This window comes from Helicoverpa zea, chromosome 7 (genome assembly GCF_022581195.2).
Source record: "Helicoverpa zea isolate HzStark_Cry1AcR chromosome 7, ilHelZeax1.1, whole genome shotgun sequence".
NCBI lineage: Eukaryota > Metazoa > Arthropoda > Insecta > Lepidoptera > Noctuidae > Helicoverpa > Helicoverpa zea.
This window is the reverse complement of record NC_061458.1, coordinates 8,017,764-8,031,093: the sequence shown is the minus strand read 5'-3', so window position 1 is coordinate 8,031,093 and position 13,330 is coordinate 8,017,764. Positions and strand designations below refer to the sequence as shown.

The following is a 13,330-nucleotide window of genomic DNA, read 5'->3' as shown; positions in this document are numbered from 1 at the left end:
CCGGTGCTTGGATCAAAAGCGCGTGCGCAGCCTCCGTTCCAACCTCCGAACTAGCCGAGTATGCAATGTGTACTTTGTCCATACATCCTACCTCATTAAATATGCATAACGTTGGACTGACGCCAATATTATCGATATTCCGGATATCTTAGAGTCTATTCAATATTTCGAAAATTATTTGGAGTTAAATTAATTGCCAGGAAAATCTAGTATGAAATTGTTAAATATTCCTATTTATGAATAAGGAAAACTGGATGAAAATCGATCAGGTCGACCTAGAATACGCACGTCGACGACATATCAAGGTGAGAGCGATGCAGACGTTCAGCGCAATAAATTCGTTTGTGCTGAGACATAATTGGATCCGCCCCGCCCACGGGCCAGCTACCCTGCTTCCTTTATGTTACATGGATACTCTGCATTGCCAGTTAGAAACAAGTACGATATTAAAATAAATTCCAAGGAATGCAGAAAAGCACTAAACAGACGCGTGTTATTTAATAAAAGATTGATATTTAGACTTCACATACTTCAGTGGCACGTTTTGATCAAAACTTTATTATTGTTTAGGAAGGCGCACTGCCAAAATATTACTGGATCAAATAATAGAAGAAGATGAAATCCTATCAATATTATAATTGTTAAAGATTGTGGTTGGTTTGAATATTTAGATGTTTCTTCCTCAAGCACACTTTACCTGCTTAATAGATTTTTATAAAAGTACCAGTGGGTAATAAAACTTAGTCTTTTAGCAAAATTACATAACGGCTAATTTTAATTTTGGTTCAGGATACAGGTTCCCTTGCCACGATTGTGACTCCGCGGGCGGAGACAAGTTATCAATAAAAATGAGTTCATTAATTTGCAAAAACTTGAATGTCAGTTCGCTAATATTATCGCTAATATTATCCACATTTAATTTTGCAATACTTACATAAGAAAAATTCAATCCAAAGTTTCCAAATGTGATCCATTTCATTTCAATTGATTCTATTTTTGGTTGCATTATGTATAGTATCCATTTACATACACAGAAAACTTTACTGTTACAGCCTTTTTATCGTCCCACTGCTGGGCACAGGCCTCCTCTCACACGGAGAAGGATTGAGCATTAATCACACAGAAAACTTTAATCGATGTTATTTACTCCAGTAGCATAAAACCCAATGAATTAGGTAGGTACTTGTCAGTCTTCATTAGCGATCTCACAATATGTAAGTATACTTTCGAAAATAGAAGAAAATACATTTGCATAGAAGTTAGTTCGCTTCGTGGATTTCTCTACTCATTAAGGAAGGTTGTGACGTAGAAAAAAAAGCTCACCGTGTCGCCTCGACGCAAATTGATCGTTACCTGAGAACAACTTCCTCAAACATGCCTTACCGTATTTATGCAATAGGCGTCAAGCCGCTAATAGCCAACTCTTTAATTTAGTGACACTCAGATAACATCATAAGTGCGCAGTTTAGCACCAGACTATCTAGTAATTTATGAAGGCTCATGCATAAAATAGCTAAGAAAAGAGCACAAGATTAATGTTTACCGCATATTTAAGGATCAAGATCATCGCATAACATCGTAAATCGATTACCCCAGTATATCGCAACTACCACATTTGCATGAAAATTATTGCCTTTGTTAACATACTGAATGCGTTTTGCAATAATAACAAATTGGTAGGTTAAACCGCCACAAAGCGGCGCGGACGCACAAGCGGATCATAATTTTGATTAATTTGTTACAACAGTATCGCGTCGCTGCAACCCGCTTCTCTCGATATTATTTCCAATATTCAATTAAGTACGTTCTAATTAAATTACTTATCAACTGCTTGGGTAACGATGTAAATAAGTATTTATTTATTTAGTCGTGAGCTGGACATTTCGCAAGCCGACTCGCGTGTCAAAACTAGTTTGTTAATGGGCCCAACAATGGCAACACTGTTCTGTTCACACTTGCCTATTAAACGATTCATATCTCTACACCTTTTAACCTCTTTAGAGCGGTGTACAACGTTACAAAACAATTACAAGGGTTTCTTACGAACGCCGATGAAAAATCTAATGCCATATTTCTTAGGATTGCTAAACTATATCGAAAAGGGGGTTTAATTGACTTTAATGTGTTATTATATAAGATTCTTCTATGAGACTCCAATGTGAGTAACCGTCTACAATTCACACAGGTTCATAGTTCGAGCAAGTATCATCAATCACATCGGAGACTATTGTAACTGGAGTATTTCAATGTTTTACTATGTGTATGAATGGTTTTGGTTAGGAATTGTGCGGCACGTTTATAGTTTTTTGTGGTCAGTTAGATATACTCAAACGAAACAATTCAGTACAAGCATAGTTAGCTTTTGATAAACTTCTTTTCTTGAATAAGATGTTAAAGGTAAAATCAAAAACAATTTGAATCATCTTTGTTTTCCCAGAAGTAAATAAAAAATGATCTGTATCTTAACAAGGGAACAACACATCGGAACACTTTAGGGACCGTTACAAAAGTCCTTTGGTATGTATCACAAAGTTGATAATACAAAATTCACACGCCCAGACGGGCCAACGCAGCCATTAAATAAAACCCAATATGTACCAACTGCCTCAGATGGGGTCACCCGATTGGTACACAACACTTTGTATTTCGGACCTCCTGAACCACTAATTAAAAAATATTGACTAAAGCAATATAAAATGTCTTTCAAAGTTCCATATCTATAATATCAGAACTGCAGTTTGAGTACCTACCAATTGCACATAAGTTAAAAATATAAATTATGGTCAATTTTTAAGCAATAAAAAAGTATGTGGATTAATACAGCATCATTTAACAATATAAATCTTGCGTGAGTCAATAAAAAAACACGAAGATATTTTAAAACTCGACCTTCGTCGCACCATATATGTTTTTAAACTAATTACGAGTAAATGTAGGATGATCATGATATATCGGCAGACTAACAACACAAAAATTACTGTCAACAATCCTGTGGCCGGACTAAATTCTCTTTACAAAATAAGTCATAAAGCGCAATAATGAAGACTGCGTGGCTTTCACGAACGATCCAATTAATTTTATTAATAGTTTGTACATGGCGCCCAATACTTGATGTCATATTATACCGAGCAGGAATAATAAAGACGTCGATAAATTCGGACATATCGCCCCTGAGTTTTGAAACCGTCATTTTCTCGATTTAACGACGACAATCGACCGAGATCGCCAAAATTCACTCAATTTCGTTATCGACATGTAGTTATATAAACCGTAAATGTATGTAATGTAATGATATGGATGGTTTTATTGTTATGTTCGTTTGTTTCTTGATAAAGACATTTAAAAGACTTGGATAAGTCGACACCTTTGGTGCAGTGCTGCCGGCGTCCGCAGGCCGCCGCGTGTCGGGGCGCTCCGCGCGATCTGTCCACACGTCCTCACTCAGCGGATTTCACCAACCACGCTCATACGTTACATAATATTGTCAATATAATAATAAATATTAAAGTAACATCGGTTGCTCCACACATTATCGTACACAAAGCATTAAGTATGTCATTAATAAATAATCCGCTGTCTCGCATCTAAGATAAAATTCCTACGCAATTCGCGAGTTGCGAGAATAACGTCGTGTCGTTTAGAATACACACAGTAATCAGTCTGGTATTTTACGCAGAGTTTATATTCTGCATTCCTGCGCTGACAATGGCTTGTTTCCCTGATGACATCAATTTAAACAAAGAGCACTGGAAAGAACCTTTTAAACCCAAATCTCCATGACCTGCATTTGAAATACCAACCGATTATATTAGAACAAAGCTTTGTATCTCTAACTAGATAAACAACACTGATGTGGACGGAGATCAATTAAGAGTAAACCTAACTGTCCTATTTACATTTAACAGCTTTTTTATGAAATAGTTCGCAAAATTGCCAACCGACAGGCATCCTGTCCAAGAACGAAGAAAGCATGGATTACAAAAGTAGGTATAAAAATCGGTGGTAAACATACCAATTTAAACCGTCAATATAAATCGTAGAATCATGCGTTTTGCAAGACATCTGAAGAAACGGAAACCTAACATAAATGGAAATATATACACAATTTGGCCATTGCGACTAAACCTTAGATTTTTTTGTATATTTCCTGTATACAGAACCAGGAACACAATTAAAATCGTATAAAATTAAATAAGTAGTTTGTCTTTATCGCCGTCTATTTGAAGGCTCACTAAGTTGAACGAACCAACTATACAAGCCATAAAATCCAGTAATTTGACAAGATTGACGCCAACCCGTCTGATCTGATTAACTCCTCCGTACAAAAACAAGTATGTTCATCTATCATCAAAATGATTACAGTGTTCAATTCAAGACCGTTTATTACGTATAATTTAGACAGCAATTACTTTTGATTGAAATAGAAGCCGATAGGTACCATCATATTCTACTAGATTTCAGTTAAGTTCTATTTTTAAAGGAGCGCTTTTTCTATCATCCTTGCTCCGACGTCCCAGCTCAGAAATTACTTCCTATCTAACGTGTATTTAAGCCCGATAAGATTTATCAGTGTTCTGGTTTTCTTTCTTAAGAGTAAGTACCTATGTGTGGAAAATTCTCCATTGATTTCATATCATTGTTTCAAGTCCCTTTCATATGATTTAATTTCTGCTACGAGAATTCAATTCTACCAGGTCTTCTCCCTAAGTGTATGATAAAACATGAGATGTAGACAGAGCCAAGATCAAACACAGGACAACAATATATGTAAAAGTAGGTCAAAGGAGAGTTGTTACATGATTTGTGAGGTACCAACGAAACGGTAAGTACATTAAATCCGAAGAAACCTCGTCATCATATTTGGAACACAAATAATAAAAATAAACGAAGCCCGGACTGCAGTACGAGTTTTCTCCACATTGCAGACGACGGCAATTCATAAAGATAACATATTGAAATGCGATTAACAGTTAACGTAATGCCTTTTGACGATGTAAAAACTTACGAGTTTTTTCAATGATAAAACATTATTTACGCTTTAATAAATCCCAACGTCTTCAAACTCAGATAAATGGATTACCGAGAGGTTAATGTGAAATGGTTCTTTATAGGTGATACATTAAGTTAGGGAAAAGGCTATCTTACGTTGTATCTTGTTAGGTAAATAAATACCTTTAACCCAAAACCGTCAACGTGGGCACGGAACAGCCCGCAAACTGATGGCCCGTGGATATATTGTCATGCTCTTTAACAATTTCACTAGCCAATGAACCGTTTAAAGCTATAGAAGTCCCCGGCGTACACGACAACAGCATTGTAACTGTTTATCTTAAGATGGACAGAACGCGATTGCATCCTTCCTTACAAGTCTATTAAATGGGTGTTACTTTTTACAGAGCTCTTTACCGGTAACTGTACTGTAATCGATTTTCTCGGATTATCGAAGTTTAAGCCAACTAGGCCTAAAATATTTGAATTTAACAAAAAGAAGGCCATAAAGGATCATTAACGTTTCATGAAACACTATGCACTGCCCCTAAAAAACCTCGGCAGAGACAAAAAACATGCAGTCGGGGAAGTCCATTTCAACAATATTTTTGGATTGAATGCGCTCCGTTTATTAACACGTTTATTTTCAGAAACTTGTTGTGTAGTATTAGATACGATATGTAAAAGCTGTCAAGAAAACACGAAAGGATTTTGTGTCTCAGAATAAAATCACCTCAAAATTACGGAAATAGGTATTGGATTATCGATGATAGGCAAAGTTTAAAACTTTCAAATGCAAATGCTATAACATTTTGATTTCTAGGTATTGAAATTATTGGGTTGATGGCAGCTTTCCTTAGAATATGTCCGTAACAATTTGTTGTGGATAAACAATAAGTCGTGAGGAGACACTCCCTCCGCCTCCCGATAGCGGGATCCGCGACGAGTAGGTATCCAATTTATAACCTAACTGTGATGTTTATAATATTCGACAAGTCTTACATCGACGTGCCGTAATTTTTAATTGAATTTTAAACAAACTAAACATCCATTCGATGGATTGGAGCTTAACCCTGGGCTAATTAATACACAGTAAACAGTGTTGTAAACACATTTTGCAACAACACTTAATTTAGCATTAAAATTAATCAACGCCTTAATCTAATTACAACTATTGTCAGTCAAACCCAAGCATTGGACTTTGATAACCTTGACATCGTGAGTTGCGCCAATTTTTTATGCAGAAACAAATGCAAGCGCAACTTGTATTTTAGTACTTGAAGAAAGAGAGAAGTCTAAGACAAGACTAGGTACGTAGGTAGCTGCAAACAAACGAAAAACACCTGGAAGGCCTGAGGACGATCAGTGCACGCTCACCTGCCGTGATTTATGCTCTAAGCCCGCCATTGTCCTGTCCCAGCCGGCTAGCGGAAAATTATGAACTATCTAACCTCAAATGTCTTATGAACGAAACACTCCACATGTGCACACAATTATTTATTTCTTTATCTTAAGCTTATATCTCTATTGAAAACTACAACAGTATTTGCCATTGTCGCGTGACATTATGGCAGATATCGCTGGATGTCTATTGGAAATAGGCGTAACTTGAGACCTTTCTGATTGGAGTGGCCAACTTCCATTTACTTCCCACTGTTGTAAATATGAGGCGGAAACCGTTACGATTCTTCGATTCTGTCTAAAATATGAAAGTCTATCATTTGTAAATATCTTATTTTTTGTAAAACCTACCACTATTTAAAAAACTATACCTATCTATAGTACAACCTACAATATACATTTATATTAGGTAAGTAAGTATAATATAGCACCCATATTTATAGTGCAGTAAAAAAGCCTGAGCTTGTCTATGATCACATAACGGTAACTTCTAGTTATAATACTCTAGCTCACGTAATAACTGATCGCTCAATTTATTTCTTTAAAGCTGGTTCTTTAGTTTCCACTCGTAACTAAGTACCTGGGACAATTTACGAACTTCTAATCTACCAACTGCACCTTCAACATTTAAAGTACCTACCTAAGTATAAAAACCCTACCTAAGTATGAAAATTAAGTTACCAATCGTATCGATTTCAAAATGGGTCCTGGCGTAATACATCATGGTCCAGAAACAATATTTATAGAGCTCCACTAATTTGGTAGCAGACACGACAAATATTGCAAGACCAATAAATCATCGGCTCTTTTAAACTAGCACCAAATTCGCACAAAAATATTGACATACGCATAAAGAGAAATGCAAATTATTTTTAATTGCCTTCCGGTAGAAAGTGGGTGAACCTGAACACGGAACGGGCCGGATCAGTTTGATTCTCGTCGAAATATTGACAAAGCGGCGACGGTTGCTGTCGGATTCTCACCGATCCTGTGATAATTGGGAGCTGATGCTTACTGGCATTAATAATCAGCTAACAGACTGTTTTATTGTTTCAAATTCGGCTCACGTTTTCGTATCTATTACGGCTCATATTTACCCAATGTTATGGGTATCTGAATTGCTAATTGCATTTCCGTAGCAAAAGCCTATTAAGTATATGCTTAGCGTCACACATTGTATATTTTCTTTATTCTTCTCAATATAACGCCTAATAAGTATTTAACAATTAGTTAAGCGCTCGCTGTGAAAGCATTTAACACCTGCACACTCTTAAACATATAGGCAATTATAACAAAGTGACGGTTTAACGCGTACATGTTACTTCATACGACCCGAAAATACTAAACAGAGTCATTCGTCTCTGTAATAATCCACAATCAATAACTAATAATCCGTTCCGCGTATGTGGGCGGTACCTGACATGCACCCATTTGTTTTACTTAAACGTTAATGCTCTTATGCATCGGCGGCGCGGGCGCATCCACTCACGGCCCAACTTCGGATGATTGTTTAACGGTGATCCTTTCCGGGATTTTATCTCAATTTAGTGTGTGGGTGGTTTCAAAATAAAATTCACTTGGAGGTTATAATGTGATCATAAGATAGAACATTATGTTTTCAATCCCACGGGGATTTAGGCCAATGTTTAGGTACCGTCAAGGTAATTCTGGGCTCCATGCAAGTTATGATAACGCTTTATTTTGTAAAGATTTAATGATGCCGTCAATTGCCGAATTTATGGCAAAGATACATATAGATAGGTAAACAGCATGACTCATTAATCTTTGCGCCAGACCAAATAAAAGTCAACGTTAATGATACATTAATAACTTGAGACTGTTGTACTAAATCAACTCAAGATTGAGGTACTAACCATTTAATATGATATGCATCATATTTCTCAATAATTGACCATAATAAAAGGCACAGCAGTAGCTAATATAACTAGGTTAGCGCCAAAATTTCATCACATGTTTTAATATACGCACAAAGTAATTAATAACCGTCAACCATACCATATTGACTAACTAGTCTCTGACCGTTCCTACCTACATAGAGAGTGAAGCTTCGCAGAACTTGGGCGGTGCTATCTATGGGTAAGTAGGTACCACCTACCTGATTGTATTGTTATTATTACATGAGATCGTTTTCATTATTTGTTAGGCAGTGAACCCTGCTCATACGTCACCCGTCGTCACCAAATCTCCCAGAAATGTCGTTAAAGAAAGTAGGAAACTCTTGAAATTCTTTATGATAACCAGGGGCCCGATTCTCCTAAGTTAATAATGTCAAAATCGAATAGAAATCGAATCGCAATATGATGGTAATAGCAGTTTTAACCATATCGGGCATTCTGCTACTAATAAAAGACCAATCGTATTCGATTGACATTTGATTGGTGTGCGATTGGTCTGCTATTTTGGTAATTTTGGTCTATACGGTAGTTTGCTGTACAATCATTTTGCAATCGTAAATCATTTGTAGACAAAATGATTCATTATTGAATGACAGAAAAGGATAAAAACGTTTATTTCAAAGAAAAAATAGCGGAAAGCCACATACGCTTCAATCGTAATCGAGTCGGGATCGGATCTCAGTCGAATCGAGTCGAACGTGAATCGTATGTCGCTTAAGTAAAATTAGGAGAATCGGGCCCCAGACCAATGACGAACTGAAATATATCAATCAACATCGAATGTTTATATGCGCTTGGAATTCAAATGCGATATTGAGTAAAGATGATGGAGTAGCGAAAATTTTGACGTGCAAACTTTTTACTGCTTGCTAGAGGGAAAGAAAGACTGCTCACCCACCTCTAGCTTGCATTGTTTGGACTGGCCGTCTATACTGAAATCGGACCATTGGAGAGAACCAAAGAGTCGTTTTCAGAGGTGAATGAACCAGTATTCCTGCACTTTCAAGGAACAAGACGAAAGGCTACTACTACCCACAGTTTTAATTGTCGTACTTATCTACCGATTATTTCCGTGTCACACGAACTGACCGACCGATCATTGTTGTCTCGCTATTCGGTAGGTATGTCCAAATGCTACTAGTTTATTCATAACTGTCGCAATAACTAATTGAGTACATATTACGTAGCAGAAGCTGTAATCTCTAGTATTTTGTAATCGACTAATATCTAACTGTTCACATTAATTATGGCGATACCATAAATATATGATTAAGTAGCTTATCTGAAGCTAAAAGCATCTAATATGTAAATATTATGCGCGCCCTGATTTTTTTGTGCGAACACTCATAAATAACTGAGAGGGATGTAGAACACTGATCATGAATAAACAAGTGATGTCATAATGTTACGAATATCAGCGAACCATCTAACGGCCATTACAACAATGGCCCTATATTCTATCTATCTGTGAGTTTGCTTACTAGAGATAGGATAGCAGTTATTCTACGATCGTGGTGTTAGAAAAGTTTCCGCATTTGTTCGTAGCTTCAGTTATAACTATGAACATATGGGCTCTTTTGAATGTTCTAGTATTTATACCGGCGTACCTTATATTCATAAATGTACATTTAAACACGGTAAATATCCGTGGTCGTACAAATATATTAGCAACCTACGTTAGTACCTACGAATCAAACCGTAATTTTGGACTGGACTGGATGAATCAGTAGGTACAGGCAAAAAATGAAAAAAAAAAAACTTATAAATTGATTACAGATTGATTGTATAATTAATTTAAATTAACACAGAAGTCCCACATATCAGGTTTTACAGTCCAAGTCCTAAAAAACTTTTCCTTAACATCTAACCATTTTTCATAGTACCTTGTTGATTTTTTCTTCATCTTATTGTAAGGTATGCTCTCAATTTGTTCCTGGCCACATATTTTTTGTTTTAATTCTTCATTTGTATTAAGAGTTTTTAAGAATTGTTTGTATAGGTTGTATTTACTGATGTTCAAACTGCAGGCAGGTGAAATAGCTTTCTTAACTGTGACTCCTAATTTTCTGCCTTGCACTGCTACTTCTAGGAGCCTGAAACAGATTTTATTGCTTTCAAACTTTTTTAACATTTTATTTTTTAAATATATGTGTGGGTAAGGACATAGAATAAACTATATAGTCAGAAGTAATTTAGTCACAGAGTAAATAAAACTGCTTACTCAAATATTCATACTCACTGGTTAGTTGTTTTCACCCATACAATGCTACCAGGTGCAGGTCTTGTATAATTCTCTGAGCTTATATTGGAAAACACTAAAGAGGTTTGATAAAACTGAGGTTCAACCTCCAATTTCAAAGATGAACACTCTGGCCTGTTTAAAAGTGCTCTGTGTAAAGAATCTTTTGAATATGGAACGCCAGCGCCAAATATAAAATGTTTTATGTATATTGGTTCACACAGCATACTCAACAGGCTTCCCTGTACTCCTAAGTGCACCCACTTGGCAATTTTATCACTGCATGAGACTGACAAAGTTCTATCACCTCTCCCTGGCTTTGTTCTCACTTGTCCAAGGTGAAGCTGAATATTTGTTCCTTGATCCTTAACATCTTGTTCACACTGAGGAAGGCATTTTGCTCCTGTCTTCAGTACATAGTCATCACCTTTCCATTTCTTAACTTCTATGTCACAATTGTCATCATCGGCTGGCCTTTTTTGTGGGTTCAGAACATCACCATGATGCTCTTGATCCCCTTGTTGGGATATTATAGACGCATCTCCACAGGGCAATTGAGATGAATAAAATATAAATTCAATATTATCTTTCAGTATAAGCTTGCCATTATCATAATTAAATATAGATTCCTTATTATTTAAAGCTTTGCGAACATTTTCGTATAAATATATTAAAAAACCACGTCGAGCGAATACTTCAGCATGGCTATCATTTAGTATACTTCCATTTGGTACCATTTTCGTAGCACCAACACATTTTGAGCCGGATCCTAATGATACAACCTCAGTCCTCTCATTGGATTTATCGTATTGCACAAAACAGGAGAGTACTGTCCACTCTTTCTCAATAGGTTTTCCATTCTTTGGTAACTTATAATATATATTGAAACAGTTTTGCACTACCTTCTCAACTAGTGTATCGCTTAGGTTATGCATATTTTAGAAGGTTTTGGATAATTTCTAGAGAATGTGTCTCTACATGAAAATAAATATAAATGTTGATACTACAACTTTTCTTTTTTATTGGTAATAAATATGTTTAATGTAAAAATAAAAAGCTCCCCTAAACTGTAAACAACACTGACATTTAAGTTGTTTTGACACTTGACAGCATCAGTCACTGACAGATCTCTACGAATTCTCCGTTTTCGCACAAACTTCACGCAGCGAAAATATCCAATCATACATTTCAATGATTTCCAGTTAGTAGCTGAAGTTAGAAGTAACACTTTTGTGATAATTTGTTCATAGGTAAAGTTTTAATAGGTATATTGTGAAATAAAAATTGGAATCTTGTTAAAAAGTCGCAAATAAGCATATAATATTTATGCTTAAATTGGAACGTTTAAACTGCGTTCCATTAAATTTGCGAGGAATATAACAATATTTGGCATACAATGTGTTTAAATTATGTTTCATTTTTCAGATTTTGCACATAAGTCTTTCAAAATCCATCAAACTGATAGTAAGTACTGATAAATCTGGACTGTATCACGGAATCTCGAAGTTCAAAATGCCGAAGTACTGAAGCCATAAAGTACACAAGATCGATGCACGTGACTTAGAATGTACGCTACATCGAAGTACTGAATTGCGAATGTTCATGATACCGATGTACGGAATATCGAAAGTTTGTTATAGCGAAGTACGTGATTGCGATTGTTCTGAATCCCGATGTACGGAATATCGAAAGTTTGTGACACCGAAGTACCTAATATCGAAGGGTTTAAAATCACGGTATCTGCGGTAATTGGTAATATCAACCGGAAATGCTTTAAATATCGTATTTTGATCAATTTCCAGTAAAAAATGCATTGTGACCGGGGTAAATGATGGACCTATCCGACAGATAGGCCTCGACCACGCGACGAAGGTAGGTCGGCACCCGGTGGTACCGGAGTGCCTCCCTAATGCAACTCCAGGGAAGGGTGTTGAAGGCATTGGCGATGTCAAGAGACACCGCCAAGACGACCCCCCCCCCCGGGACACAGCATCCCCCGTCGTGAGAGATCTCACGCGCATGATGGCGTCCACCGTTGAGCGCCCCCTGCGGAAACCGAACTGGTTGTCCGCGAGGTCCGGCCCCATCCCCCCAAGGTGCGCAACGAGGCGGTGTGCAACAACTCGCTCGAAGAGCTTGCCCACCTCGTCGAGCAACACGATGGGCCGGTATGCGGACGGAGAGTCCGCAGGGCGCCCCGGCTTCCGAATGAGGACCAGTTTCCCTGTTTTCCAACGAAGTGGGAACTGGCCCCTCTCCATGCATGCGCTGAGAAGCCCCCTAAGTCGAGGCCCGAGAGCCTCAAGGGCCAGAACCCAGGCCTTGCCAGGCACGCCGTCAGGCCCTGGGGCGGTATTTTTGGCTTTCAGCCTGGTTACCGCCACTCTCAGGTCCACCCCAGTCACCTCGGGGACATCGTCGTCGTCGGATGTGTGGTCACATCCGACGACGGTCACAATGGGGAATGGAACCGGCGAGAGATGTCGTGCGGTGTTCCGCAGGGGTCGGTACTGGGGCCGCTCTTGTGGAACATCGGCTACGACTGGGTGCTGCGCGCCGACCTCCCTAGCGGCGTCAGCGTGGTTTGCTACGCTGACGACACGCTGGTACTGGCACAAGGGAGGTCGCACCAGGAGGCAGCCGACATAATGGCGCGCGGGGTTGCGATAGTCGTTGAGAGGATCCAGCTGCTGGGACTGGAGGTGGCATTGCACAAGTCCGAGGCCATGTGCTTTCATGGGCTTCGGAACGCGCCACCTTCAGGTTCCCAAATTACGGTGGGAGG

General features: G+C 38.0%; 1 protein-coding gene across 1 annotated transcript; it reads right to left on the bottom strand.

Moving 5' to 3' along the window:
* Window positions 1-10,072: 10,072 nt before the first annotated feature.
* LOC124632128 (tRNA-specific adenosine deaminase 1) lies at window positions 10,073-11,632 on the bottom strand. Its single transcript, XM_047166806.1, has 2 exons — window positions 10,546-11,632; window positions 10,073-10,399 (listed from the first exon to the last, which is right to left on the bottom strand). Exons 1-2 carry the CDS (start codon window positions 11,478-11,480, stop codon window positions 10,096-10,098), a joined length of 1,239 nt encoding a protein of 412 aa, XP_047022762.1. The 5' UTR covers window positions 11,481-11,632; the 3' UTR covers window positions 10,073-10,095.
* Between the last annotated feature and the right edge of the window lie 1,698 nt (window positions 11,633-13,330).